The 25,642-nt window shown below is 59.9% G+C and overlaps 1 protein-coding gene across 7 annotated transcripts in view; it reads right to left on the bottom strand.

The window, feature by feature from the left end:
* Window positions 1-606: 606 nt before the first annotated feature.
* The window catches only part of TOM1L2 (target of myb1 like 2 membrane trafficking protein), a 72,255-nt gene continuing 47,219 nt past the window's right edge, over window positions 607-25,642 (bottom strand). The window contains exons 4-16 of one of the 7 annotated variants that reach the window (XM_055576318.1): window positions 25,451-25,582; window positions 23,598-23,732; window positions 22,558-22,692; window positions 21,704-21,820; window positions 16,816-16,949; window positions 14,735-14,783; window positions 14,399-14,522; window positions 13,665-13,782; window positions 12,696-12,771; window positions 10,668-10,733; window positions 6,416-6,475; window positions 4,905-4,941; window positions 607-4,341 (exon numbers count right to left, since the gene is read on the bottom strand). In XM_055576318.1, the coding sequence (XP_055432293.1) occupies window positions 4,193-4,341; window positions 4,905-4,941; window positions 6,416-6,475; window positions 10,668-10,733; window positions 12,696-12,771; window positions 13,665-13,782; window positions 14,399-14,522; window positions 14,735-14,783; window positions 16,816-16,949; window positions 21,704-21,820; window positions 22,558-22,692; window positions 23,598-23,732; window positions 25,451-25,582 (1,332 nt within the window). In that variant the 3' untranslated portion in view covers window positions 607-4,192. Of the gene's footprint in view, window positions 4,342-4,904; window positions 4,942-6,415; window positions 6,476-10,667; window positions 10,758-12,695; window positions 12,772-13,664; window positions 13,783-14,398; window positions 14,523-14,734; window positions 14,784-16,815; window positions 16,950-21,703; window positions 21,821-22,557; window positions 22,693-23,597; window positions 23,733-25,432; window positions 25,583-25,642 lie in introns of all 7 variants that reach the window. The other 6 variants (XM_055576322.1, XM_055576317.1, XM_055576315.1 and 3 more) reach the window with 6 other exon arrangements.

A 25,642-nucleotide genomic window follows, 5' to 3' on the forward strand; every position in this document is an offset into this window, starting at 1 on the left:
CCACCCTTATGGCAGAAAGCGAAGAACTAAAGACCCTCTTGATGAAAGTGAAAGAGGAGAGTGAAAAAGTTGGCTTAAAACTCAACATTCAGAAAACTAAGATCATCGCATCCGGTCCCATCACTTTATGGCAAATAGATGGGGAAACAGTGGAAACAGTGACAGACTTTGTTTTTGGGGCTCCAAAATCACTGCAGATGGTGACTGCAGCCATGAAATTAAAAGACGCTTACACTTGGAAGAAAAGCTATGACCAACCTAGACAGCATATTAAAAAGCAGAGACATTACTTTACCAACAAAGGTCTGTCTAGCCAAAGCTATGGTTTTTCCAATAGTCATGTATGGATGTGAGAGTTGGACTATAAAGAAAGCTGAGTGCCAAAGAATTGATGCTTTTGAACTGTGGTGTTGAAGATGCTTGAGAGTCCCTTGCACTGTAAAGAGATCAAACCAGTCAATCCTAAATGCAATCAGTCCTGAATATTCATTGGAAGGACTGATCCTGAAGCTGAAACTCCAATACTTTGGCCACCGGATGCAAAGAACTGACTTATTGGAAAAGACCCTGATGCTGGGAAAGACTGAAGGCTGGAGGAGAAGGGGACAACAGAGGATGAGATGGTTGGATGGCATCACTGACTCGTTGGACATGAGTTTGAGTAAGCTCCAGGAGTTGGTGATGGACAGGGAGGCCTGGTGTCCTGCAGTCCATGGGGTCACAAAGAGTCAGACACGACTGAGTGAACTGAACAGGGACACAGAGCAGGCCTCTTTCGGGGCCCACAGCACCTTTCACAGGGGGGCACGACTTCCATCCACAGAGCCTGGGGCCCCCACACTCTGGAGGCTGCTCCCCGACTCCCCTGGCATGGGGCCTTGGTCTCATTCTGACTGCCACCCCCAGGCAGAGGGAGCGGGGCGAGCGTTTCCGGCAGCACGGAGGCCCACACTGCCTCTGCTTAGACAAAGCCGAAGGTCAGCTCTGGCAGGCCCGACGGAACAGAGATCGCACAGCAGCAGTCTGTTTGTTTATTGTGGAGTATTTTACATGCAAGATCCCAAACTAGACAGACGTATCTAGGAGAGCTCGTGGGTAGACAGACGCTCTGGTGTCACTGACTCACCCTCCAGTCCTGCTCTGCCGGCAGAGACAGACAGTGACAGACCACTAGGCTGGGGGATGCCGACAACAAACCTGAGAACCCTCACAAATCAAGTGCAAACTCAAGGGAATAAATATTCACCCCCTTTCCTCCAGGAGCACCTGGAGAGATGCCATGAGCCTTCTGAGTTGACAGCTATTCTCAGGGCACCCCAGGGACAGGAGGGGCTGAAGTTGGGCATGGGAGAGGCGGGGGCCTTGGGGCATCTTCTGGGTGGTGAAACTGGCTATGCCCACGTCGGGGACAGGGGAGGGGGCCCGGGCCTGGGGGCTGCCAGTACAAAAGGCTCCACTGTCCTCCACAGGGTTTCTTCCTCACTGGCCCACAGCCCCTGAACCCTGCGGAAGGCTGGGTTGGACTGAGGTTAGAAGCATGCGGAGGCCAAGTGGGGCTGTGGTGGCAGGAAGGAACAGGAGGAGCTGGAGTCTGGGCACCTGCTGCCCCGGGTCCTCACTCGCCCCCACCTCCCAGGCTCCCTTCTCTGGACCTCAGTAAGGAGGGGAAGGGCAGGGAGCCGAGGCGGGATCCAGGGCCGACAGCACAGTTGATCACACTGAGGGGCTGACAGACAGATGGAAGGACGGATAGCAGACGGCCACCTTGCCCTCTGGCCTGGCCAATGAAGAGCCACTGCAGCTCTGAGGCCCTTGTCCTTATGCACACAGATAAGCCAGTCGGTCACATTCCCCCGGGGGTCCTGGGCAGGGGCCGCTCTGGGGCAGGCTGGCCAAAGGCCCACCAGTGCCTGGTCATACGAACTCAGTGCTATTTGCTGCTGCCCACTGGTCAGAGAGGCAGGAGGAAGGGGTTAGTTTTCACATCTCAGGACACAACACAGAAAAGGTTAAACACATCCCCAAGAAAATATTTTGACAAAATAAATATTTTAACCTATAATCAGGTATAATTAGTGCTTATAAGGAATCCCAGCAATAATTTAGTGTAATTACATACTGGATCTGCGGTCTCTAACACTGGCAGAGGCTGGTGGCTCGGAGGGTCTCACTCTGCTGGGCAGAAGGCTCTGGCCAGGGTTCCCTCCTGGGAGAGCGGCCCGAGGGCCGAGCCTCCCAGACGGAAGGGAACCAGTGAGATGGGCCCAGGCACCTGGGGCCTCAGGACAGGAAGGGCGAGCAGCACCCGTCCTGGGCACCTGCTTCCTGGGCGTGGTGCGGGCAGGTGGGGCAGGTGGGGCAGGCTGCTGTGACCTGATGGACGAGTGGAGGGGCAGCTCCAGCCAGGACAGCTGGTGAGGCCACCATCACTCACCACCCTAGTGGTTTGGCCTCTCTAGACTGGGCCTGGCTGAGCAGCTGGAGCTGGGGACGGCTTTGTGGGGTCTCCCCGGGACAGGCTTGTGCTCCTGCCACACTGTCCACCCGGGGACCCCTGGGAGGTCAGCTCCTCCCTCAGCAGATGCTGGGCCCGGCTGCTGTGACTCCCGAAGGACTGACTGACCACCGGAGGCCCACTGTCCCCCCTGGACTGGCAAGGCAGGCTCCACCCCACAGAGACACACCCCCAGGCTATACTAGAGGCCTGGGGATACCAGCTGGAGTGGCCAGGCACAAGCAGGACCTGCCCCGCAGCTCGTCAGCTGGCTTCGGACGGTTCAGCATCCAAGGCTAACTGAAGGTGGGACCAGGCAGCGGGGAGGCGCGGTGTGGGGGCCCGGCTGGGCAGGGTGCAGCAGGCTGACCCAGATATACGGAGGGGTATCCTCCGAGGACCTGGGGTGTGAGGTGCCAGCAGGACCCCAGGCCTCCCCTGTGGAGGGAGCTGCGCGGAGGGCCAGGCCAGGTGTGGGTCCCCCAATGGCGCCTTGGTCTCCACCACACCTGCTGCTGCTGGAGCCCCCCACAGCCCTCAACCCCGCCCTGAACGCTCCCAGGAGACCCCAGCTTTGCCCTGATGCCGGGGAGCGCCTGCTAGAGCTCTGAGCAGGGCTAGGGCTCCCAGGCCAGCAAGAAGCTGCAGGCATAGCCCGTGTGCTCTTCTGGGCACAGGGCAGCTCAGGCTAGACCAGGCTGGGGCCAAGTGAGGACCCAGGACGGAGTGGGGCTCGCCAGTCACCCCCCCTGCTGGTCAGGCTTCAGGACAGTCTGTCGGGGAGGCTGAGTCCCCGCCCAGGAGGAGCACAGGAGCCTTGGAGCTGTGCTGGCCGCTGGGTCACTGGGATTTCACTCGGGGTCAAAACCACTTGCTGCTGTGGGCCCTGGAGGTGGAGGCAGAGGCTACCGTGGGCCGGGCCGAACGAAGCACATTCCGAAAGGCGCCTAGCTTTCCCGGGCTGGCCAGAGCCAGCCCTCACCATGCAGGCCCCTCCACAGATGGGGCGGCGTGCAGAGTGGTGCATGGGGGCAGTGAGGCCACCGCCACGTTACCTCTGCAGGCTCTGCCCACACCGGAGCCATGGGCCTGCGGCAGACCCCTTGGTCCCAGCTCGGCAGGGGGCCTGGGCTAGCAGCAGAAAGTGAAGAGGGTCAAGCAGGTGGTAGATGAGAGATGCCACCCGCGGGCACCACAGAGCCTACTGAAGTGCCAGTGCTCATCAGGGAGCGGCAGTGAGGAGCAAGACCAAGCCCACAGCTGCAGACTTGCCTTTTCTGGGACCAAGGGGGCACAGGCGGGCAGGAGAGGCCTGCTGAGCTGGGCATGGGGCTGGGGTCTGAGCCTCTTCTCTGTGGGCAAGTGACCAGAGGAACTGCTCAGGAACAGCCCCAAAGGGCTGGCCCTGCCTGGGGCTGGGCTGGTCACCAGCTCTTCCTGGAGGAAACAGGCAGAGGGAGCAGGAGGGCAGAGGCTGAGGGTCTGCAGCTGCAGCAACATTGTCCCACCTCCCAAAGAGAAGGTGGCTAAAGCTGGGCCCAATGAGTGGGAGGCCTGGGAGCAAACACAGTGGTGTTTCCATGGAGACACAGCAGCGCAGGACCAAGTGGGGGCGGGGGATGGGAGGAGTGGCCAGAGCTTGGTGTGGACCGGGGGTGAGAGGTGACCTGCCTTGGGGGGGCCCAACCACAGGACAGCTCACAGGGCAAAGAGGGCATCCTCTGACCGCTCCGGCTTCTTCCGGCCTGAGGGATTCGAGGCTGGGACCGGAGCATCCGCTGGGGGAGAGGGGAGGCTGGGAACCATTTCAGCAGCTTTGGCCCTTTCTTCAAGGAATTTATCGAACTCTGCAACACAGAACAAGGCCCAGCAGGGATGGGTAGGTGCTCAGCTGCCATGCCCGATCCCACAGGCAAGGGCCCCTTTCCTCCTCTGATACCACCAGGGCCGGCGGGAAGCCCAGCCACAACCCAGGGGGCATGAGGGAAGCGGGCAGCTATGACTCGTGTCCCACCACTGACTTGGTGCTTTTCCATCGTCCAGATCAGCATTGATGGCAAGGCAGGGAGAGCTGGAAGGGCAACTTCCTCCTTGACCTTGGCAGGGACCCCCACCCCGGCAGGGCTCAGGGCCTCCAGAGGGCCCCAGACTGGCACTCCCTGTGCTGACTGCATAGCGTGTGTTTTGTCTCGGCTGCAATGACCATTCGGGGGTGGGGAGCAGACCAGTCAGGAGTGCCGCCGGTCTGGGGTCCCATGGACCTGGGATGGCCGATTGTGCCTATCAGCACCTCCCACGTCAGCAGGTGACCTGGATGGACAGAGCCCAGGAGTGGGGAGGCGCCAGGGCAGCAAGGAGGCTCTCAGAGCCTGGGAAGGGCACGGCCACAGTGGGTCGGAGGCAGGCCTACCTTCGCTTGTGACGCCCTCCTCCAAGTCATCGCCCTTCTGTGGGAGAGTGGAGAGAGGGTGTTAGTGCTGTCCCATGGCCGCTTCCGCCTGCAGCCCACCCCCCAGGGAAACACCCAGTGACACTTCCTACTTCCCATCCTGAGTTCTGCAAGAGCATAATACTGCTCTCATCTTATTGGAGAAACAGAAACTTTTGTTTTTAAAAAGTAAAAACAAAAAGCTGAGGAGGCTCTAGATCCTCCAGAAAGGTCAGAAAGAAAAAACTGAACTGTGCAGCTCCTTCCCTGCTGAAACTCGGGGCAGGACCACAGAAGAGCCAGGACATGCTGGGCTCCGGGCGCCCCTCCACTCCGCGGACCCTCACGGGCAGCTGCATGGCACTGGGTGGTCAGGGCCATGCCAGCAGCTGGAACCGCGTGAGACCTGGAGACATGGGGGCTTGAGCCCAAGGCACCCCAGCAGAGGGTTGGCTGGGCCCCAGCCTCCTAGGAGCAGCGCCAGTCTCTTCCTGTGCCCCGATTCGGACACTGAGGACGCTCTTGGTGGTCAGTTCTGTTTGGGGGATGTGGGGGCCACTGGGCCCTGCACAGACAGTGATGGGTGGTGGACATGACCCCAGCCTCCTTCCTGCCTCCACCCCTGATCTGCCCTCGAGTGCGGGTCTCCCTTATGAGGTGGGGGGCCAGGTGTGCCTGCCTGCTCTGTGACAGCAGCTATTTCTCTCCAGGTGTTCTCTTGGGAAGGACCTAATGGGTGCCTCTTCCTCCCCTGGCACGGCCCCCAGGCAGCAGCTTGCGGGGCAGAGAGTGTCTCTGGAAAGCCTGTCTTTGGGGTTGGGTGAGCGGTGTGCTGGCCCGGAGCGGCAGGAGATCCTCCTAAGGTCTGCCATCCTAGTTGGGGCCTGACAGGAGGTGACAAGAAACAGGAGATGAGGTGTCCCCAGGTCAGGGCAACAGTCCCGTCAGCCATGACGTGGGCAAGCACCCCTTTCCAGGGTGCATTTCTCCAACAGCCCCCCAGGGGCTAACAGTGCTTGGTAGGGGGCCAGCACCGGGGCAGGGCAGGGGGACGGGCCAGCACAGCCTCCCCTCTCAGAACCTGCTGCCATGGGGAGACACATGACGTCCTAACCTCCCTGCCCGTCTCTGGGGACAAAGACAGTGGCCTCTGGAGCCAGTAAAGCCAAGATGCCAGGCTACGCTGGGGAAGAGCGATGACAGTGATGGAAAAATAAACACCCACTCACAACTGTGAAAATTTCGCAATTAAAAGAAAAAAATGAAAACCAAAAAAATTAAAATTAAAAAACGCACAAAAACCAAAAGAATCCAAGAGCACACACCTGGAATCGCAGAGTGACAGGGAAAAGTCAGGGTGCGTCCTGGAGGCGCCTGCCCAGCCTCCCTCCTCCACTCCCCAGGGAGCAGCCCCTCGGGCCCCCAGGCCAGCCCCAAGGGGCCCCGGCCTGGGCCTCACCACTCCCCACCAAGACAGAAACGTGGAGTCTCACCAGGTCGGTCCTGAGCCACACCTCAATGTCGTCCATGACCGAGGGCTGCACCACAGGGATCTGCGGAGGTGGCAGGCAGCGGCCAGGCAGCCCCCAGCCAGGCAGGGAGACAGAACAGCGGACACGTCAGTGCAGGCAGCCCAAGGCAACCAAAGGCGCACAGAGCAGGACACGCGGGGCAGGCGGGCAGCAGCCGAGGGAGGCGGCGGGGAGGGAAGCAGCGGCTCTAAGAAGCAGGGCAGCGGCTGGGTGGGCGCGGGGAGGAGGTGCAGTACGCGTTCTTCAGTGGATAACTTTTTGACTAGTGTGTCCGCTCTTGGTCCTGGGGCCCCAGCAGGACGGGGAGGCCACACAGTGGCCCGTGGCCCAGGGTGGCACAGGGCACGGGGTTGGCAGGGGTCCGGGCTCTGCTCACTGAAAGGATCCTGAAATGTGTCCCGGGGCATTTCCGAGTGGGGAGAGCACCCAGACCTAGGGGTGGCCTGGCCCACAGCAGCCCAGCACATTCCTCCACCAGCAGACACAGGCAAAAGCAAGCACTCTGATGACCAGAGGGGCCGTAGGCTGTGGGTCATCTGTGTGTCTCTTTAGCGGGAAAACCTGTGAAGCAGCCTGAATGCAGCAGCCTCCTCTCGCCCCACCCTCCCCTCCCAGCCTTCAGCACGTGGTCCCCTCCTCCCCGCCATCAAAGGGCACCTGAGAGCAGGGGAGGGGGCGGGGGAGCAGGGGAGGGGGCCGGGGTCCTGAGAGAAGGAGGGTGCCCAACCATCGCCTGGGCCTTGTCCATGCCAGGGCTGCCTGTGCCAAGGGCCCGAAAATCTATTTGGCTGGAAATAGTGAAGCTGCTGGCAGATGTCATAAGATAGTAATATGATAAGAAGTAAGAGTAACCTTTAGTCCCCCTGAAGTCATGCTAATGAAATGTTGGCTCCCTGCCTAGAGAAACGGGTGGACGGCCCTTGATCGAAGTGACCTGTGTCCTCATCTAGGTTAGCCCACGAAGTACCTCTTGGGACCCACTCGCAAGCCCACTGTTTCTAGAAAACTCTCCAGCACTGTGTCTGCAGCTGGGTTCACCCCAGGGCCACACAGCCAGGCTGGTAGACCCCATATCCGGCCTCCACAGGCGTTTTAGAGAGGTGCAGGTCAACCTCCACCAGATTATTTGTATTTACTTGACCTACTGGGGCCTTATGAACGCTGGAATGAAAAACCACCCTGAAATGACCATGAGGCTGAGGGACACGTGGTCCTTGCTCTGCAGGGCGGGCTGCCGTGCGCACTGGCACCACCTGAGGCCCCTTCCGTCCCGAGCGAGTGGGAGCAGGGGCAACCGGGGCACGACCTGCCAGGTTCACGCTTGCTGGCAGGGTTTCTACCCGACACGTTCTCATGACAGGAGATGCAAGTTTTCGTTACTGTGATTCTTCTAAGCCAGGATGCCGGCCTCGGGGAGGGCGCCTGCCACCTGCCACGTTCCCAGAACCCAGCACGGCGAGTCAGCACGTCTCCAGGGAGAAACCGGCAACTCCAACTGCTGGAGCAGGGGGTCCCTGATGCCCACCAGCCTCAGCCTGCCCAGGACGAGCAGAGAGGCTCCTCAGGTTGCAAAGCTTGAAAAAAGCTGCTAAAGGGGTCATTGACTTTAAGCCCTCTTTACTGTTCAGAATTGATCCCCTGGGGTCAGGGATCATGCCCCGTTTTCCCCTCTGGACCGATTTTGAGAGCCAGCATGCTCAGAAGATAAACACTGACCTGTGAGAAGCTCCTCACCCCTCAAGCTGGCGGAGGCAGATCTCCCCTCCCCTGGGTGGACTTGCCCCTCTCCAGGAGCTCCCAGTCTGTGGGCCCCGGCCTCATCTGTGAAATGGGGCGACGGCTTCTACCACTCACCACCCTGTAACCCTTCACTTCCGGGCTGCTCCTTCTGTTTCTAATTCAGAAACCCAAGCCTGACCCCTGACTGAGAGGTGTGGAGTAGGTCGGCTGTGGGTGACAGGACAGCTCACATGACCTTGGGATGGGCCGCGCTGCCTGGCTGGATGCAGCGCCTGGGCTCACGAGCCACCTGCCACGTGGTCGATGTGGGAGCACTACTCCAGGGCAAAGTTTCTGTGAAAACCAGGCCTGTCAGACACGCTGGATACTTGGCTGCCCTGTGGACAGCCCCGGCCGTGGGCGCATCCCCAGGCCCGAGGAGCCTCAGTGTTCTCACCCTGAGCGACCTGGGCTCTGATGCGGTCTGCAGGGAACACCTCCTGGGCAAGGGGTCTGCGGAGCGTGAGGTGGAGGAAGGAGATGGAAAGGAGAGAGAAACAAAGGCACCTCTCATGTGGGGACTCTGATGAGGATCTGCAGCCGGACTCCCTCACCCTGTCCTCAGCCCTGGTCTGCACTCGCTGGCGGGCAGCTCGCTCACTGGCTGGCTCACTCACTGGCCCAGGAGGGAGGGGGCTGCCACCAGCTCAGCCACTGCCAGGCACCCTCGGCTGCATCTGGGGGCTGCGGGTCTACACAGGGAGCCCTGCCCCTGCCCCCAAACTGGAGCAGACTCTCTGCTGACCTACTGTGGTTCCTGCTGTGCTTCCCTGGCTCCCCCGCCCCCTCCCCGCCCCGTGTGCCCTCTGACTGAAGCCCAGAGAGGCAGGAACACCCTGAAGCCGGATGGGGCACCTACACTGCCTTCCCCACCCCCAGGCAAGCTGCACCAGAAGGTTCTCAGGGCCTCTCCTCCCCACAGGGAAACCTACGCTGTTGCCAATGAGGCCGGAGCCAGTGGTGCACTCAAGGGTGATATCCAGGGGCTGTGGACCCTCCTGACAGCCCGCCCTCCACCTCCTCACCATCATCTACAAGCCCTTGGTCTCACTCAATAGTACAAAAAGTTTCCAAACAAAGAATTTGTACTCAGGCAGTTTGGAAAAACTTGGGTTTCTACACTATGGGAAATAAGGCAAAGCAATTAATATACATTGCTTTAAAAAAAAAAAAAAAGGAACAAACACACTGCAATCAGACAGGTGAGATGCAAGGTTAGTTGTTAGCCTGGCTTATTTCTGAAGTCGGAGCCTGGAGCTCTAGGCGGGGCCAGGCAGGGGCGGCGCCACCACCGGCTGCCGAGCCACACCGCGTGTTGTGGGCAGTATCCTTTTTTGCAGGATTAACAGGTCCAAGGACACACTATGGATCCTCCCAATTTGGACAATGGTGGGACTATGCTTTAAGGAGTCCTGCTCTAAGGCCACTCACACGTAGGGGGTGGAGCCCCAGCCTGCCCCAAAGAAGCAGACGAGGGCCTGGCTGGCCTGTGTCTCTAAGGTTGGCACTGGGCCTGGGGCAGCAAGCAGGGCTGTGGAGCCGTGGGCGATGACCCCGAATGTGGCTGGGCCCAGTCACCGGCTCCAAGCTGGATGGACAGACACCCTGGCCTGGGCTGTAGCGGCCCTGCCACACCTGGCTCTGCCAGGAGACCTTGTGCCACTCACAGGCCCAGGCGTGCTGGCCCAGCCTGAACAGCCCTCCACTGGCCCATCCTGGCCCGGGCCCCAGGAGTCAGTCCCATTTCCTCTTGGAGTGTCCAGCGTCTCCCGCTCTGGTCCCATGACCCACAGACCTCTGGTTTCCGTGGCAGAGGCAGGTAGCCAGGTGGTGGCTCCGTGAGAGGTAAGCTGCTCTCTGCCCGGCAGGCAGGCTGGAGCAGGAGACCTCTCTGTGCACAGACTTGGGCCACTTGATCACAAGGCAGGAGGGACTCTCCCAGGCTTTGGCCGCGGACGCCCTACTTCCCAGGACTGACTGCCTGTGTGATCCCAGTGCCCCAGCCCTGGACTCCTCTCGTTTTGTTCCTGTTGTGTCTGTGTTTCGTCAGGGGCTGCAGACCCTTCTGGGGGACATGGTGGGCACAGACCCCACTGGCTGAGGACAGCCTCATTCACAGCAGGGGGCCCCCGCCCCCAGGCAGAGGCCACAGGACTCATACTCATCCTGCAAAGTGAATACTGCCCAGAGCTCCAGGGACAGTGAAGGGGGAAGGGCCCTCCTCTCACTCCTGCAAACGCCCGAGATCAGCAAAAAACCAGAGCTGTGTTTCTGGGGCTGCAAGTCTGTGGCTTAAGGAGACAGACAGGAGGGCGAGACTGGGCACCCGCCGGGGTGGGGGGTGGCCCTGGACTGCCCGACTCACAGGGGCTCAGCAGGCGACAGAGGGAAGTGCTGGGGGGACAGGGGGTCAGCGCGGTTGATGACCGCTCACCATTCCTTGGGCTATGAGCCAGCTGTCTATGGGCTCCAGGGCGGAGTCCCCACCTTTACCTCTCTTCTGGGTCGAGGACAGAAACGTCCCAGAAAGGAAAGTCACAGCAAGACCCGTGGTAAAGAAGGCAAGAGCCGGTGTCATGGAAACAGAGAAGCTAAGTCACTGAGGAGCTGGACCCAGCACCCCACCCCCTCCCAAACACCCCTCGACTCCTGCATAAAAGAAGGAGTTAAGTACAGGGGATCCCAGCAGGGCAGGGCATGCTTAAGCCCTGTCCCCACCCCAGGAAACCTCTTGAGGCCAGCGGGGATGCCCTCCCGCCTGGGACTCTTGGGGTCACCAAGGGGCGATGTCACAGAAGCAGCTGTGGCATAATCATTTCTATTTCTTCTCATTTCTGCTTTTGTCCTCTTTTCCCCCTTTCAGTTACCTGTGTGTTTCTTTTCCAACTCTTAATGTGAATGCTGAATTTGGGGATGTTGCCTTTTTACATAGTAAAAGTATTTAAAGTTAAGACTCCTGATTTGGATGTACTATGGAGGTGCGGTTACACAATTTTTCCCCTTTTATTGTGTTCTTAACTTTACCCTTGGCCCAGTTTTCATTTCCAGGTCAGCACGGTTTAGGATATGAACAACAAAACCTGAAGTACAGGCCTGAAGATGCATGTAAGTGTGTGTGTGGACAGACACACCCACGGACACAGACATACAGACACACACAAAGCCAGGGATACCCACACACAGACACACAAACTCACAGACACACAGACGTGGACATGCACAGACAGGCATATGTCCCCCACAGTTGCACACACACACACTGCCCACAAGAACCCTGCTCCCACACCCTCCACTGAGCAGGACACATGGGGAGCAGCCTGTCTCCCGCAAGTAAAGATGCTGATGAGAGGGAGGCAGCCAGGCCAGGCACCCGCCCGCCTAGGGTGAAGGGTGAGAAGCTGGCCACGTTCCTGAGCTTGAGCCTCGGGCACTGGCATTGGGACACACCTGGGCCAGGTGGGGCAGGCAGAGAGGGAAGCTGACCAGGCCAGCTTGGCTGGGGGGGCCAGGGGAGGGGCCTCACCGGCCCCCTGGTGCCCTGAGTTACGGGGAGGCATCTCAGCAACAGGAGACACTGGACCATGACCACCAGAGCACGCAGCAGAGCTAGCCTCGGGGTCTGAGGGGGCAGGGCACTGAGAGCCACAGCCGAGCTGGCTCTATGGTGCCCCCTAGTGGCCGGTGAGGAGAGATGCATGACTCTCGCTGAGCTGCCTAAACCAGAAGGGACCAGGGGAACAGCTTTCCTGCAGACAGCAGGCCACAGCATTGCTGCCTGCTCGGGCCACCTGGATGGGGCTGCGGGAGGCCAGGGGCTGACACTGAGGAAGTGCTGCCCCTTGCTAGCCCAGGCCAGGTGTGGGTAGCTGTTCTGGGGCTACGGTTCGCCCCACATGCATTCGTTCACTCACAGCCACCCATTTCTCAGTTAGGCAGAAAGAGCCATCACAGCATCTGGGGCCCCAACCCGACCTCCACTCTCAGCGCTGCCCATGCCCCTGCAGCCCAGCTCCCCAGCCAGCCCAGAACACCAACCCCCTTCTAATGGAACAGGTGGGTAGGCCTGTGGGACCTCCTGTCTCTTCTGTGAGGGCCTCACCTATTGGGGTGCTACCCAGCCCAGGGCACTACAACCTCTGGGGACAGACTTTCCCTGACCACAGGAGCCCTGAGAGCCCAGAGCCACCTCGGGGGCACAGCAGGGCTCCCAGTCAGACCTCTTGCGGTGCAGCCTTGCCCACTGCTCTCTGGCTGCCCTCGCAGTCTCCCCCTCGGGGCCTGCCTCCTCCTGGAAAAGCTGATACTGCGGTCTCCCACAAGGTGGGGGGACTCGGTGAACTGATGCGGCTCACCCAGGTCTGCCCCACTGCCATCAGCTCTGCCTGACTCTCTAGCCACCTTCACCCCCACCCCCACCCCCCCGGCCTTCCCTCCAGGCAGAAAAGCAGGGTTCCAGACCTACCACTTCGGAGCTCTGTTTCCGACCATCAACTGCCGCAGCAGGTACTCCGATGGCCTGGGGGTCCTCGTAGGTGGGCCTGGGGACAATGGAGCACAAACGGGGAAGTCATGGGGATGGACAGGGTGGACTGGTCATCCCCTCTGGCCACAGGACCTTCCTCACAAGTGCTCGGCAGCCTCGGCATTTAGGCCAGGATCTGAAGGCAGCTGAAGCCAGGAGGTCCAGCTGCTCACTCCCTCTGCACCTCAGTATCCCCCTTTCAAGTAACAATATGAGGCATCTCTAAGGCTCAAGGACGGGGTGCTGCGAGAGAGCAGCCATATGAAGCAGAGCAGCGGCCTTGGGGCATCTGACAAGTGAGGGGTCTCTCAGTCTAGGGTCAGGGTCTATCGCTCATTGTGGGGCTGTCTCTTCTACTCCCCAACTTCTTGTGCTGAAGCAGGGCCTGGGGCCCTGCTCAACCTGCTGAGCCCTGAGCACAGACCCAGAGATCTGGATGCATCAAGATGCTGAGCCCTAGGAGGTGGGTCAAGGCTGAACAGAAGGCTCCCAGAAGCAGATGCAGGGGGCTGTGTGTTTTGGAATCAACTCCCACAATTCCACCTGGCTCATTGTGGCCAGAGTCTCTGTCAGGGAGGCCGCTGCCCACACCCCTGGGGCGAGGAACCAACTTGTTGCCTGCCCGCCACATCCTCTTGCCTCCCTCGCACCCGCCCCCCACCCCACACACACACAGGCAGTTCCAGCAACCATAGTGCCGAGCAGGGGGAACAGCAAGCCCAGACTCGGACAGACTGACGCGGCCGGGATGCCGGCCTCACAAAGCATCAGTGTCTCCGGCCAGGTTCCAGCAGCCGGAGTGTGAAGTCCTGGCCCCGGCGAATTAAAAACCCCGCTGTGCTGGCCATGGGGCCAGGCCGGGGTCAGCCCCCCAGTGTCCCCAGAGCCATCAGAAGGGCCCCCGCGTACGGGTTGCGCTGCTCAGCCGAGGCACTCCCTCTGGTCTGGGCGAACACATCGAAGCTATCCCGGGGCTGGCACTGCTGCAGCGAGCTCAGGGTGCCGCTGACACTCTCCGTACCCAGGTCTGCACACAGAACACAGCACAGGTGACCACAGATGTGGGCCTGACCTCGGGAAGGACCCCCCACTCCCCACTGGGCTGCCCCTGGTGGGTGGAAGTTCTAGGGGGACAGAAGGGTAGAGAACAGCCACAGCCCCACAAGCTGCTCCCAGACAAGGGCAAGCAGTGAGCAGGCGGGCCCTGCAGGGCGCGCCGGGAGCCAGTCACAGTGGCCATGGACCAGGGTCCTTTATGTGACAAATATTACATAGGTGCCCACATGCCACCAATCAGCCGCCGACCCTTCCAGGCCTGGTGTGGCCTCAGCAGCCTTCGGGGCCGCAGGTCCAGCACCTGAGGAGCTGACACCAGTTTGCCACCCTGGTCCAGCTGACGCTGAGAAGGAGATCACTCGGGCCACACAGGATGTCCGTGTGCGACATAGCAGCCACCTATCCTCAGGACCAAACAGCCTCCAGTTCCCTGGACCGCCACCCCCCAACTTCAGGTTTCCAAAAGGTTCAAACTCTAAGCTTAGGGAGAAGCCTTGAGCTGAAGCTGGCACAGCAGGACCCGGCCCACACTGCCCCATGGACCGCCCCCCGAGGCCAGGAGGTGGGGGGAGGCTAGGGACACTCACCCAAGCCGGCGAGCTGGGAGGAGAGAGAAGATGGGGGTGCTGTGCTCCCCACAGTTGGGCTCACCACGGCTGGAGACCCCGGGCCCAGGTCTATGAGGTTGTCCTCTGTCACTTCGCTTAGCACCTGCCAGGCAGGAGACATGCTGGCCCAGAGGGGAAAGCCCACAAGGTCCCAGGGTTTCCCTGCACCTACCCACCAGGGATGTTCCCCCACCCTCCCCCTCAGAGTTTGCTCTCCCATCACCCTAATATTTCAACCATAGTTAGGAAAACCAGAGGTAAGGTCAAATCCAGGCCAGTTTCCTGGCCCCCAGGCAGGGGAGAAGGAACACTCACCCCATTAGTGGCATTTTGAGCAGATCGGCCTGACCTGTATCGTTCAAACCTAAGCGGGAAGGGAAAGTGGAGTAAGGAGGGTATGGGGAGGTGGAGCTGCGGTGCTCGTGGGCCCGGAGGCCAGTAGAGACCCAGGCTCATTTGGGGGCCTGAGAGCGGACATCCCGTACACACACAAGTTTGTCCTGCCTGCCTCTGCATGGGGCGACTGGGGTGAGGGGTCAGCCTCCCCACGGGCACTGCAGGAGAGGGAGGAGGTGCTGGCTGGCACGTCCAGGAGGCATCAAAGCACACCATGGGTTCCTCTGGCTCAACTCTCATTCGCTGAGCTCCTGTGGCCCCCCAGACCACAGGCGCCTCTGGGCCCTGCAGGGGCACTGGGTCAGCCACCTTCCCTGGGGGCATCTCAGATCCAGGTGAGAACTGCCACCCTCCCTGTCGGGCAGCTCTGCTGGAGAGTGGGGAGCCGAGGTGCTGGAGGAAAGGGTGGGGCCCATGGGCTGGCACCTGGAGGAGGAAGGCAGGCTCAGGCCCTAGCAGCTGTGTGGGGGTCAGTCACCAGAGAGAGGACCTAGCCTGGCCAAGGACAGACTCTCCTCTCCTGCACTCAAGGCATTCTGTCCCAGGCAGGGACCAGCATAGCAACCCAGACACTGTAGGCTAAGACCTCTTATAGCTGGGGCTCTGCTGGGGTTCCTGCCCCTCAGTGGTCCCTGCCACGTGCTGCAGTCACGCCTGGTGAGCAGGGATCCTGAGGACAAGCTGGGATGCGGTTTGTACTCAGTCTACACGGACAGGAATTCTAACCCACCTGTAGTTCGTGTGCTGGAGCACCTCCCCGGTGCCCTCACTGACAGTCAGTCCTGTCAGAGGCTCTCTGGCTGGAAGGTCTGCCAGCCCTGTGTATTACCGTTACCCTATTCCTGAGATGGGTTTACCAGGTGAGAAGCTCAGCCCATTGAGACTGGAGACACAGGAGATGCAGGGCAGGGCCCAGGGCTCTGGGGTCGGGAGTTGAGCTCCCTCCGATCCGGCTCTACTCCTGTGCCCCCTGGCACTCGGGGCCCCAGATGGCCCCACATTCCTACCGTGGTCAGCCCATCACCCAACTGGAAGACACAGGGCCACCCACTGCTGCCGCCACAGCTGAAGCAGAAACAAGGCCCAGAGTTGTGGCACCCACAGCAAAACCAGCCTGAGGCCCAGATGCCCATTGGTCATGTGGACCTCCTGTGACGCCAGGTCGTCCAGCCAGGGTCTGCAGCCCGGAGGCCACCTCATCCTGACGGCAAAACACTGGCCTGGCCAAGGTGCTTCCTAGAGCTGCTGCTGCTGCTAAGGCACTTCAGTTGTGCCCGACTCTGTGCGACCCCATAGACGGCAGCCCACCAGGCTCCGCCTTCCCTGGGATTCTCCAGACAAGAACACTGGAGTGGGTTGCCATTTCCTTCTCCAATGCATTGAAGTGAAAAGTGAAAGTGAAGTCGCGCAGTCGTCTCCGACTCTTCTCGACCCCATGGACTGCAGCCTACCCGGCTCCTCCGTCCATGGGATTTTCCAGGCAAAAGTACTGGAGTGGGGTGCCATCGCTTTCTCTGGCTTCCTAGGGCAGCCCCCTCCAAATCCAGGGTGGGAACCCGCTCACCACCACCTGCCTGCTTAACACTGCCTGGATCCCACACTTCTTCCAGAGGGAAGGCTTGGGGAAGGGAGAGAATATGCAGGTTTGCTACCTTGAACCCCAAACTGACTTGTCTGCAGGAGGAGAGAGAGAGTGCCCGTGGCAGCAGTGACCGGTGGCACTCACACCCCTTGCCTCAGAGCCTCCAGACACTGACGTTGCAAAGGAGAGGACAGTCTCTCCTTTCTAAATATGGGAAAGGAAATCTTCCCTGGTAGAGATTTCCCCCCTTTAATCCTTTGCAGATTCAGGGGCTCCTCCAAGGAGCAGGTGCAGGAACCAGGGGTTCCCAGCAGTTCTCCTTCCTGGGCGGGAGACATGGGACCAGCTTGAGGTTCACGGAGGGCAGCACCTGCCTTCACGCCCCCACCCCGGGCCCCGCCCCCGCCTACCCCCCCACCTCTCGTAGCGCAGGAAGACGTTGTTGAGGTCGTCGTTGACGTGCAGCAGCTCCTCCGTGACCTCCTCGTTGCACACGCGGGAGATGAGCTCCACCACGCGCTGCTGCATGGCACGGCAGGTCCGGTGCAGCTCCTGCGGACACATGGCCCGGCTACCGCGGGCTTGCTTCAGAGCAGCGCGTGCCGGCTCTAGAAGCCACCCCAGGGCCCGTGCTCTAGAAGCCACCACAAGGCCGGGCGTGTGCTCGAGGCCCGGAGGACACCCCTGCCCCACCCCGCCAGTAGATGAACAAGCGTTCTAGTGTGCGCTCTGCTGTGTGCGGAGAACAACTTCACACATACCGCTTGTAAAACCTGAGAACACGATTCCCTGCAGTTGCTTCCTGTCTTCAACAGAACATGCCAGACGCCACCCCATCACTTGGGACAGGCTGCCCCATCCTCTATCCCCACGCATCTCAACGCTTTCTGGGCACCCGCCAAGACTGCTTGTGCACTGTGAACACACCCTGACTCAGCGCCTCCAGCACGCCCCCAGCCACCCCCACCCCAACCTCTAGTTAGCAAAGCCAGGCTCCCACCCACCCCAGCGGAGGCGCCACAAGCTCAAGGACAAGCCCCTCTGCGGACTGCAGGCAGCGGCTCCAGCACCCGGCACACCTGCCTGAAGAAGGGACAGCACCGGCCTGGAGGAGGCGGGACTGCAGCCAGTCTCCCCAGGAGCCCAGCCCCTGCGGGGTGTCAGGACTACAGCAAGCAGTCCTGACCCTCAGCTGTCCGGGGCGGGAAGCAGGTGGAAGAAGAGGTGAAGCTCTGCCCAGAGCCCTCCCACGCCCCCTGCCCCATACCCAGGGTTCTGGCCCCGGCCACGACAGCCAGGGTGCCCCATCTGCTTCCACCTGTTTAATATGCTAGAGGTCTCTGTACAGTTTTACTCCTGGAGAAGGGTTCCCTGACCCTACAGAGCATTTGAGAGGCACTAGATGATTTCTGAAAGAGACCCAAAGCTGTGCACTGGTGCCTGGCTCCTGTGGCCTTCCGCTGAAGCGGAGGGGGCGAGACAGCCCCCAACCCACTGGCAGGGCCTTGGATGCGCCACACCTGCGCCAGCAGCCGGGGGCCCCTCATGGAGCTTCCCCTACACATGGACCCAGATCAGGGGCCTCTTGGGGTCTCTGCAGAGAGAAAGTTTTAACTTCTCCTTGCTTCAAACTTTTAAGTTATTATCTTAAAAAATTACAAAGGAAAAAAAGAGAGAGAGAGATTGTATAAGTGAGAAAGACCAGAGCATAAAGATTTGTGCCACCATGGACACCCGCCGGCCACCCTCAGGGCCTCTAAGCGATCATCCACAGCCAGACGCAGCGGCTCCAGGCAGACCTTCCTGCCTCCCTCCAGCTCCACGTCACCCAGACAGGCACCTTCTTCCGGTCCTGAGCTGAGACAAGGCGACCAGAGCCTGCCACCGACCCTAGCTTAGACAGGAATGTCCTCACCGCGGACAGTCTCTGTCTGGCCTCCTGGGTCTGGTTCTCAACAGCGGGGTGAGCAGCTGGTCACCACTCTTGGTGCAAATGCCCTCCATCCATCAGGGCACCTGGCAAAATATCCTTTTCCTGTCTAATTAATCCCCACACCTTCATCTTCTCTTCAAGGGACACTCTCATCCCCACATTGCAGAACCACCTTTTAATCATCTTGCTGGGTTCCCAGGAGCAGGGAATGGGGTCCTGCAGATCTGCGCTCTGCAGCTGCAGAGGAGACGGAGGAAGAGAAAGTCTTTGTTGACGACAAGAGGGGAATAATGAAGCTGAACACATAGTCAACTAGGTTTCTCTGGAGAAAACGGTCCTGGCCATCTCGGCTTCTATTGAAACGAGACGCAAGAAGCAAGATAAACCATCTACTATTTGAAGAGACAACGTGGGGCAGGGCTTCTAACAAGAGCCTTCCAGGAGCTGGGGGACAGCTGTGAAGGAATGCCTGTTCTGGACGCCACTGGATTAATTAAATGTTATCGCTAACTGCAGACAAAGCTACAGAGGCTGGTCTGGGGGCAGCAGGGGCGTGGCTGTCGGCACCGGGATCCCAAGGATTCCAAAGGCTGGACTCCCGAGTGCGATTGAGGGCCAAGCTCCAGCAGACAGAGGCAGAGCCTCAGGTTTCAGGCCCACACCTGGAGCCCACGCGCAGCCAGGAGACATGGCTAGAGAGCTCTCAAAGAAGATGGAGGTTCCCCAGCACTGCCTCCTGCTGAGAAACACCAGCAAGGGAGGGCAGCCGACCACAGCAGTGAAGGATCTGCCCCACAGGAGATGAATTCGTGATGCTCAGCTGGTGGGGCCGCAGGCAGGGGGTGGACGTGAATGAACAAGCATGCACGGCCCCACTGGCTCTGAAAAGCTGTGCCTGGCCCTATGCTGGTGACTTTTCAGCTGCTTCCCAGTCCTTTGCCAGGGCAGCAATTACTCCAGGCTCCAAGTCACCAGCTCCTGGAAAGGGACCCGGGCACCCCTCAGCTGCGGCTCTTCTGCTCTGTCGAGCTGCTTCCCAAAGGCTATCCGAATCCTGTGTTTGGAGGAGGAGGTGCTTCCCAGGCCTGTCACTGAGGATGTTCAGGAATGAGGGTGCTAGGCAAGCTGCCGTCGGGGGGCCAGCATAGGGCAGGGCTGGACCAGCTGCCAGCAGGTCTCTCTGGCCCAGAGAGAGGCGTCTATGCTACTCTAGGCCTTGGCCTCACCATCCTGGGGGGGACTCGGCCTCGCCTCGCCCACCTTGCTCCAGCTCCTGCCGCTCCACAGGTCCTTCGTGAAATGCAGGAAGCCGTTGGTCACCCTCCCAGATGCTGGATGTTGCTGTGGTGTGCCTCGCCAACACCTTCTGCCTCCCTCTTCCCGGGTCCTACACCTCCTACCCAGCAATTTACACTCAAATCTGCAGCAGCTTCTGCTGGCGTGAACACTTGGGCTGATGACAAGAGCATTTATTCCCATCGTGAGCTCTGGACAGCTCTGCCCTGAGCAGTCTGGCGGCCCTCCAGCCCGACCCTTTGCCAGCAGACTGTGGCACTTTCCCACGTGGAGCCTTGCTGTCCGGTGCAGCCCTGACCCCTGGGAGACCCCGCCTGGCTGGCTCCCAGCTGCGGGGGAGGGGAGGAGGGGGGCGTCGGGGACAGCTTGAGAGGCACAGCCCGCAGCCAGCAGACCCTGTCTGCTCATAGCGCTGCTGGCTTGTGAGTCTTTCATGCCAAGAGGACAGCCTCCCACTGGTACCCAGGGCCATCCTTACTGTTTGGTTCATAAGACAGCAGCGAGTGGGCAGGCTTGGAGTCAGAGCAGAACAGAGGGGAAGGAAACGTCATGGGAAGCAACCTATTTTTGAAAACTGTGAGCTGACGCCAAGAGATCAGGTTCTGTGCGTCTTGGCTGACAGGCTTGTTTGAACACACACACATACATGCACACACACACGCAGAGTGCATGCTGTCTGGTCGGCCCTGGCTCTCTTGTTTGAACACGCACACACGCAGAGTGTATGCTTCCTGCTCAGCCTTAGCTGTCTTGTTTGAACACACATGCACACACACACACACACACACACACACGCAGAGTGCATGCTGTCTGGTCGGCCCTGGCTCTTTTGTTTGAACACGCACACACGCAGAGTGTATGCTTCCTGCTCAGCCTTAGTTGTCTTGTTTGAACACACATGCGCGTGCACACACACACACACACACACAGAGTGTATGCTTCCTGCTCAGCCTTAGCTGTCTTGTTTGAACACACACACGTGCGCGCACACACACACACACACACACACATGCAGAGTGCATGCTGCCTGCTCAGCCTTAGCTGTCTTATTTGAACACACACAAACACACACACACACACACACACACACATACAGAGTGCATGCTGCCTGCTCAGCCTTAGCCGTCTTGTTTGAACACACACACACACACAAACACACAGCGTGCATGCTCTCTGCTTGGGGTTGGCTTTGTTCCACTATGCCCGCTGCCAGGACCTCCGTTCTGCCCATTGCAGACCAGTCAGCAGGAACTTGGTGCTGACACAGCACAACACTGCCTCAGGAGGCCCTCTCAGTTCCTGAGCCTCGGGTAACGCCTGGAAGATCCCCTCAGGCCGCGGGTGGAGGCCGCTGCATGGCTGGCATGTGGGCGAGCTGGGAGACCCTCCACCCCGTGTCAAGAGCAGCTGGTGGGCCTGGGCCCAGAGAGATGGGTTGCCCACGGTTGAGTGCCTCCAGGGCAGGGACCACAGCCCAAACACCTCTAGGCTGGCTTCCCCACCCCCTCCTCAGGGGCTGGAAGGACATGGGGCAGGAGCCCTGTGGGCCAGCCATACTCCTAGACCCCTTTCTGCCAGGCTCCTGGACCTACAGGTAGCCAGTGGGCAAGGACATGAGCCACCCTGGCCCAAGGACCTCAGTATCACCCCAGATGTCTCACGAGGAGCCCCTAGGAACAGGAAGAGTTGACGGTCCCTGCACGTTTGTGACAACATTGAGTGAACAAAACAAAACGTAAAATTATACACGTACCATCGCTTCATATGGAATAAACACAGAAAAAACATCTGAAAGAAAATTCACCAAAACCAACAGTGCTTATATGTGGACGCTGGATTAAAGGAAATCATTTTCTCCTTTGAACTTCCTTTTTTTTTTGATGGGTATATAGTCTACAACTGGCATTTTGTAACCAGGAAAACAGGTTTTTAAGAAGAAAGAAGAAAGCACCAGGGACTGGCCTCTGATGGCCCCAGGATGCATGAGGCCGATAACGGGCTTCCCCAGCTCAGTCCCTCTCGAGGATGGGCCCAAACCCTGAGCCACCTCCTGTGACCCCAGCCCGAACGCCCTCACCTGCAGCAACTCCAGATCGGATGAGTCCTCCTGCCCAGGGACCATCTCAGTTAGCATCTCGGACATGACTTTTGTGTTTCCTCGAACAACATCCAGTTCACTCCGCAGCCTGGCAATCTGTGGGGCCAGGGGGCGGTGGGGGAGCAGTGGGTGGTCAGCGAGCTGGACATGGCCTCGTTCGTCTGCCTGCGTGGGGGTGCCGGCAGCTGGGGCCCCCGGGAGCAGTACCTGGATGGGGCGAGGGGGCCGAGCAGGGCCTACAGGGTACACGAGCCTCTCAGGCCCGTTTCTGCTCCTTCACATGCTAGTGAACGTGGCACCCAAGGTCCCTGCAGGGCTGGGGGTCTTGTCCAGGAAACTCACAGCTGCAGACTCTGGCCCAGGAATCAAGGTCTAACCACAGCAGCCAGCACGAGCCACTCCTTCCCCTCCAGCCCCCACCCGGGGAGGGGGCAGATCCCAACTGCCAGCTCCCCAGCACAGACAGCCTGTCAGGAGAGGGTCTTGGTGGCCACCCACCTGCAAATGTGTCCACCTTCCCTTTTCCCAGGGCAGGGAGGCCATGTGCTGGCCATGGTGGGGTCCCTCCCACCTCTGCCTCCACAGTGGGCGGCCTTCTCACCGGGTAGATCTGAGCCTCTGCAGGCCACACAGGGTCATGACTGTTTCACAGCTCAGCTCCTGCCAGATTCCTGCCTACCCTGCCCTGGCCATGTGCTTCCACTCCCATCCCCCCTACCCCCTCCCATTTCCCCAGCCCCGCCTCCAGCTCCATCCAGGGAGGCCTGGTCTGTCTCCTGGGAGGGGACCGCAGACAGCTGGCAGGTCACCCGTGGCCCCAAGGGCACAAGTACCTGCTCAGAATTGGCAGTGATGGGGCCCGCGGTGCTCAGAGCCGGGGCCTGCGGGGCTGAGTAGGAGCTGCTGCTCGTCCTCGGCTGCGACTGGGACTTGGGCGTGGTTGCGGCGGGGTCCACCTCTGGGACGCTCTGGCAGGGCAACCACAAAGCCTTCTATCAACCCAGGTCACCCATGCAGCTGGCCTGGCACTGACCCCCCAACACTGCCCCCAGCCCGGGACTGCATGTCAGCCTGACCCCTTCGCCCCCCACCTCTCCTTCCCCCGCTAACCTCACAGTCATCCTAGGCAACCCAGAGAGGCAGACCCCGCAGCCTGAGGGCTCTGGCTGCCCTCCCTCTGTCAAGACTACCACGGGGTCTGAGCAGAGGGCCCGCTGCTATGGAGGAGCCCCTCCGGAGCCCTTACATGGTACCAGAAGATGACTTTTTTGGCCTTTGCAAGTAGACTAATGTAAATAGTAATCATGCAATTTACCGACTGTCCTCTGTAATCATATGAACAATACCGTTCTGTTATTACTCGAAAAATAAAACACGTCTGTTTACCCCACAAAGCACAGCCAGGGGCCTGGTGGAGCCACGTGAGAAACACTGGAAAGTCCAGGTCCCTGTGCTCCCTCTGAGCCCCTGATGGCCTCTTAACCTGACTTGAAAAGCCTGAAAGCTCTTCTTTGCCCTGTGACCAGTGAGGCCATCAGACCCTCGCCATCTGCAATGTAGAAGTGGAGCCAGAGGGGCTCGGGACCCCAGGGAGATGCAGTCCCCACACCGGACAACCTGCTTGCAGAGCAGGCACCTGACCCTCCCAGGATGGAGCAGCCACCTCCTGACAGCATCTTCACTGGTCCCTGGGGTCACAGCCCCCATGATGGGGTGAAAACTCGGGGACACTGATGCCACTGAGCCCCCAGAGCCAGCTGTCTCCCTCTGGCGCCACTTTATTGTCAACAAGAGACGCCCTGGAGCTCTAAGGAAGCTGCTGACAGGCTGAACAACCCAGAGAGTATCTGCAGTGGGCTCCTGGGAGGCTCACCCGCTGCGGTGTGTGGATGGGGGACAGTGCATCCAGGTCGGCCATGGGGAACTCCACACCCTTCCTCTTCAGCTCCTCATAGGCGTGCACAACCCCCGTGAGGTCAGGGCTGCTCCGGAAGGCATCGGCCCACGCCTGGAGGGGAGGACGGACCTGTTAGTGGTACTGGACACTCAGGGTTGCAGCCCAGCCACTCTGCTCCTCCTGCCAGCACTGCCAGGCTAAATGCAGATGGAAACAAAGCACAAAACCGAGTCCAGCATGGGGCACTTCTTAGAGCAGAGACAAGAAACCACCTCCCCCACCGAGTCCTGGGGCTGAGCCGAGGTGATGCGCCTGACCACGACCGGCTGCAAGCCATGGGGGACAGGAGTGTGGCCTCCTCACTCTGCACGGGGAGGTCCAGGCTGACCCCTGGCTTCCTCAGTAGGTCAGGGAGCCTAGAGCCCATGCTGTCCGGCCACCCGTTTTAGGGGCAGGTGCCTGCAGCCAGGGCAGGAAAGCAGGAGCTGCCCACAGCGTCGGGGGACGTGTGCCCTCATGGGACAGTCCACAGGGAGGCTCAGCCACCAGGTTCGGTTAGATCAGGACAACCCAGAGAGGAAAGGACACACGTTTCAATAGACTGCCACTCGTCACTGGTTCATGGAACTGTTAAAATTTTTTTTTTAATTCTGTTCTTCAGAAGTTACAGAATATATCACAAAAAGAAGTACCACCAAAGGACACCCCAACAAAACAGGCCCAGAGGAGGAGGCAGAGCTGCTCCATTGCCAACTCTGTCACTGGAACAGGGCACAGCTGCCTCCCTGACTCCAGAAGGGTTCCAGCCAACCCAAGGTCAGAGACCTGTCCCTCACCAGCTGACCACCAGAAGCCGCGAGGTCAGTTTCCAAAGAGACTCGCTCACTTCGGCTACTGCGTCTCACGAACCACAGACCCTGCCAAGAGCCTGGCCTCCGAGGTCTGCTTGTCCCATCTGCACCTGCAGGGACTTCATGCCCACGTCAGGATGGCCCACAGTGGCCACATTGCAGTGTGGCCTGGACGCTGGCGGGCGGCAGGGCCACAGAGGCAGCACCGGCAGGAAAGCCCGCCTCCACCAGCTGCCCCGGTTGCACCACCTGATTCAAACCCAGCTCAGTCCTGCGACTCCACCTTCAAAACGGGCCAGCTTTTGGTCTCAGACCTAAACTTTAGGATCTCAGAACGTCCCACAGCCTCAAGGGAGGTTGGGGAGAAACGGGGGTGTAGTGGCTACTTCCAGCACGGCCTCCGCCGTTACTTCTGCAGGAGGGCTCCCCCCACAGAGGTGATGTTGACGATCTCGACTGTCCCTTCCAGCCGGTGACACTCCTCAGGGCACCTGCCCAACAACCATCAACAGGCCCCTGAAGGCACTGGAGGGCAATGTGTGCCCAGCTGCTGGGTAAGGTCCTCTCTCCACAGAGCCTGGCCAGGCCCGGGGGGTGCTGGGCTGCTCTCTGGGGAGATGCGGGCCTTGGGAGATGGCCACAAGCCAGCGGGGACTGGGAAGGAAGGCTGAGGACCCCATTCATTCTCCATCTGTCCACCTGCTCTCCTCCATGTGGGGTGGCTGTGAGCACAGGACAAAGTTGTTCGGGGGGGACTGAGTCTGGAGGGGGTCAGACTTCCCAAACAAGCCACTAGGGCCACCTGCAAGTGCCCACACCTAAGGCCCAGCCAAGGGCTGAGCCCATCACCCAACCAGCAGGGGTTTTCCAGAACAAGGTGGGGGTCTGACTTGCAGTAGGGAGGCAGGGACCAGGCGCCTTTACAGAAGCGGTGGGAGAGGCCCAGGGCCACCAACCCACCTGGATGAGAGCAAGCACCTTGTCCTGCACAATGGTTGGGGGGCTGTTCTTGGGAGAGATGACCTTGACCAGGACGCTGTCGATGAAGTCCCGGTTGGCCACGAGCACGTGGAAGCGGTGGCCGCAGTTCTTCACACACGTCTCCAGCACCTGACGCGGGCAGGAAGAGAGGTCACCACCGGGACTGAGGGGCAGCAGATAGCCACCTAC

Source organism: Bubalus kerabau, chromosome 4, assembly GCF_029407905.1.
Source record: "Bubalus kerabau isolate K-KA32 ecotype Philippines breed swamp buffalo chromosome 4, PCC_UOA_SB_1v2, whole genome shotgun sequence".
In the NCBI taxonomy this organism is placed as follows: domain Eukaryota; kingdom Metazoa; phylum Chordata; class Mammalia; order Artiodactyla; family Bovidae; genus Bubalus; species Bubalus kerabau.